At 36.9% G+C, this 4,259-nt stretch overlaps 1 protein-coding gene across 1 annotated transcript in view; it reads left to right on the top strand.

Moving 5' to 3' along the window:
* The window catches only part of CAMKMT (calmodulin-lysine N-methyltransferase), a 227,481-nt gene extending 224,707 nt beyond the window's left edge, over nucleotides 1–2,774 (top strand). Inside the window, exon 11 of the mRNA XM_072856781.1 lies at nucleotides 753–2,774. Within this exon, the coding sequence (XP_072712882.1) occupies nucleotides 753–830 (78 nt within the window). The 3' untranslated portion in view covers nucleotides 831–2,774. The remainder of the gene's footprint in view (nucleotides 1–752) is intronic.
* Nucleotides 2,775–4,259: the final 1,485 nt, after the last annotated feature.

Here is a 4,259-nt window from a genome sequence, read left to right as displayed (position 1 = left end):
CAAAATGTAATATGTATAAGCAGTTTCCACATACTTCAGTTTAATAAGTATGTGTATTTTAAATTGCATTTAACCAGAATACCTAAGAAAATAAGCATTCATTATTTTTTTAGAAATATATTCTTTCAGTGTAGATCAGAAGAGCACACATAACATTATCCCTAGCAATTGGAATTGTACCACTGTAATTCTCAGGTTATAATTCTCTGTTACAATAAGAATTTTTAAAATTAAACAGAATTAATAAATAAGCCCATCAAGATCTGCATTACAGCCTTGGAAGTGGCTTCCAATTATGTAAACTTTCAGGTAAGATTATGGTATTTCAGAGGTCTGAAAGAGTTGTTGATCTTAAGTGCCAAATATACAGCAATGGTTAGGCTGATTAGGGATAAACTTTTAGCCTTTGTTCTGAAGTTCCTTGCTTAGTGGATTTAACTCAGGCCTTAAATCTCACTTGAATATAATTCATTTCATACAGAAATTTGGGACCTCACTTTTTTTATAAGTAATGTTCCACTATTTATTGCATGAGTTAGTTTGTCTACAAACTCTGACCAACTCCTGATAATATTCGACATACTGTTCCATACCTGTGATAGCATTTGACCTTAAGATTTCTTTTTGTAGTTATTAAATGTTTACTCTTTAGAAGTATCATTTGCACAAAGGAATATAGTTAAGCAAGAACTGTCATTATTTTAAAAATGCTTTCCTACAGTTTGCTCACTTTATCCATTTTTTATTTGCAGTTGAAAAATGAAGAAAAAGATGCATATGAGGAAAACCTCCATTACCCCTTTCTTCTCGTTTTAACCAAACACAGATAGATGACGACACTTTTTTTTTGTTTTAAGGTGGACTACTGAAAATTAATTCATGTATGTGGATGGTCAGGGAGTGGGGAGGGTTCAGTTCCCCCCCTTTTTGTTCCTGAGTGATCATCAGAGAAATATTTCTAATCTAAATGCTGAGGAAGATATTGTGGCTTGTTTCACAGTGTGTAAACATTGAGACATCTTTTTTGTATCATTTTAGAACTTATTTTTCCAATTATATTCCAGCCTAAAACTGATCAGACTTCAAATGTGTGCATTAACAAAGGTGTAAAGCTAGCTTGCTTCTCTTTTGTGCCTTTAAACTTGTGTGTACTTTGTTAATCTCTTTGTTATTTTGGGGGTGTATTTGAAAATATGTGAATAATATACTTTGTGGGCTTATATAACTGGTTGTAAAGTAGTAGATGCATTCACATTTAATTAGTAAGGAAATAGTTGTCTTAAGATCTTTTAAAAGTGCACCTATTGAATGCTCGGATTTTTCTGCCCTTTTATTTTTTTTATTGAAATTCCCCTGTTGATTTTTCTATCCGTGATTGAAATGTCCTCGTTTGCTTCAGTGTCGAAGGCTTTTTTTATATATGTGTGTATATATGTTTTTTTCCAGCAGGACTTTTCCTCCTGTAGATGTATAAGAAATTATGCATCAGACAAAAGCCTCATAAACTGACCATTTGTCCTTTGGACACAATAGCCTGCCCAGCCCCTCTGCTCCTCCTCTCCAATTATGTGTGATTAGTCTCAGTGTGTTGTGTCAAGAAGGGGGAGTGTGCTGAGTGCTTATTATCTGTTTAGGTACAAGAAGAGCACATTTAGGTTCTGACTATGAATGGAAAGTGAGCCTTTATCAGGACTAAAATCTAAATGCTACTATTCTAGAAATCGCTTTTAAAAAAATACATCCTTTTCTGATAAATCCCAAGAAACACTATAACAACTGAAGGATTTTGTAGTGTAATCAAACTATCTCCTTGAATTAGTTTATATTGTGATATATTGTGGCCCAAGTATTTGATAAACATTCAATGTGACTTTTCTTGTACTGGGAATGACAAAAATCCTACAAAGAAACAGGAGCACTTTCTTATTTTCTTAACAGTTTAACAGACCACTTTAATGACTTCTCAGAAAAACAACCTGGATCATTAAGGAATCCTGTACAGTCTCTTAAACCACAACACCCTTTAAATGATGAAAAAAGAGAGAGGGGCAGAGAGCATGACTGAGAGAGGGAGGCAGTAGGTGCAAGGAAGTGTAGGGGATCATGCTGAAATACATTAATTAAAAGAACTGCCGTTTGGCAATAAGCGTTCTTCCATATTTAACAAATTGGGCAGCATGTAAACCACGAGCTCATGAAAGTCCCTTTCTCTTCGCTCTTCTTCTCAAACAAATTTCTTCACTACCGGTTTGCATGTCCTTGTATTCAATACTTTTTATGCTCCATTAGAGCACCTAGATGGATTTCAGAAGGCATAGGTCAAGTCGCAGTTAGATCATACATTTCTTTCTCACAAAAACTTGAATTGCAATGCCAAGTGATGGGCTAACATCACAATAACAGCAATTTATTCCTCTTTTGATAAAAAGCAGCCTATTCTCAGTGTTAGATAAAGACCAGGGGCAATGCAAACCAGCCATTTATCCTACAACCAAGTAGTATGTCTCCTCTATAGCTGGTGTGAGTTTCATATTCAAACTCTTGTTGGAAGATACTTGTCTAGTAAGAAATCAAAAGCATTTAGGAGTAATTTAAAGTTGCTGTGAAGGTGGCTTTAGTTTAATTAGTTTTGTTTTGTTTGTCCCACACAGCAGTGCCTTTGTTTTCTCCAAAAACGCGTACAAGGAAATCTTTATAATCAACAAAGGAGTGTGAAAAATAGTGAAATATTGAAATTTGTGAACCTTTTGTTTTTGAGAGGGCTTGAATGTCTGCTGTACAATAATCTAATAAAGATTGTTAGTTGCCAAAAATAGAACTGGTGTCACTGAAAATTGTGTTTTTAGCTCTAAGAAGAAAGCAGTTTTACTCAAATTAGTAGCTGATAATTGCTTTTTATTTCTTTAGTGTCTGTCATTTGAGTTGAAGGCTTTGCACAGGTGCTGCCATCCCTAAAGTGTGTAATTGATGGCTTGTTTACCAAAGATGCATTTAGGCTTCATCCTGCAAACTCACATTGGAGCTCCACAGGCAGTAAAGTTACTCATCTACATAAGTGCTTGCAGGTTTGGTCCGTGTAGATATTTTGAGAGGTATATAAGCAAGCTCTCTTCTTGAGTTTTTGTTTTAAAATGGGAATTGAAAAGTCACAGATGTAGGATTTACGGTATATGAGGCACCAAGTGTGTTCTTTTTTAGAGACATCTCTCAGAGTCCCTCGCGTTAGTAGGGCCTCGATGAATTGTTTCTGAGCTCTTAAATGTTAATAAAAATACAGTGTTTATTAATACATCAAATATCGTTGCTAAGAAAAAGTTAGGCAGTTCGTCAAGTCATGCTCATAAAATGTATCAGAGCCTTTCACGTGATGTGCTTTAACTAGTCTCTGATACTTGGTATATTTTTAATGATGTAGTTTCCTGTGTTCTGTAACAGAATATTGAGCTTGATTACTTTGTGTTTGCAAAGCACTTCGAAGATGAACGACACTGTGCAAGAGCTACGCTCTCTTCACTGAGAATGGAAATGTTAGGCTGATGCAAGTTTTCCTTCAGGTGTGTTGGTACTTTTTAGAGCAACGTCGTGCCTTTCTCCTTTCTCAGAGGAAAACGGCAGAGAGAAATGATCTTGTGGCCATCCATTCCCCTGGGCGCAGCCCTAATGCAGCTGGTGCCGCTGGCAGTGAGTTCTGATCTTCAGAATATAAAAGACCAGGAGAAAAATATTCCATTTCTTGCTGTGAGATCTGGCAAAGGCTTTCTTAAAAATTACAAGCTAGTCCTATGTGATAGCATTCTGGAACAATGGGGCGAATCTTTCCATTTGGGAAATAAGTTTTATTTGAAATGAAAACTGTCGTAAGAATGTGAGATGAGGCAGGAGAACTTACTACCCCAGGTACCAGTCCAGCTGCAAAATCCTTATTAGACAAGTCATTCACATTTTGCCTGTGGCTTAATGGCTGCATGTTTGCGTGAGGAGGGAAGCGGGATTAAAATTGTTCCCCCCATGAAAAGCGTCCTTACGTCTTGAGCCTGGCTGCATGCGGTTTATCAAGCGTTATATCTCCATTGCAACTCTCCTTCGCTGTTCCCTGAACAAAAGAGGATGCAGTGGGTGGAGCTTTTGATCCACCTCTTGCTATGGCAGGTGGCACAGCTGATATGGCAGGGGGAAGAGGGAAAAGGCAGCAACACATCACAAGTCAAACAGAGCAGCGTTTCATTACCGTCTTTCACCCGCTCTCCCTAATGCAAGAG

This window comes from Ciconia boyciana, chromosome 3 (assembly GCF_034638445.1).
Source record: "Ciconia boyciana chromosome 3, ASM3463844v1, whole genome shotgun sequence".
NCBI lineage: Eukaryota > Metazoa > Chordata > Aves > Ciconiiformes > Ciconiidae > Ciconia > Ciconia boyciana.
The sequence above is the reverse complement of the archived record's forward strand: the minus strand, read 5'-3'. Positions and strand labels throughout refer to the sequence as shown.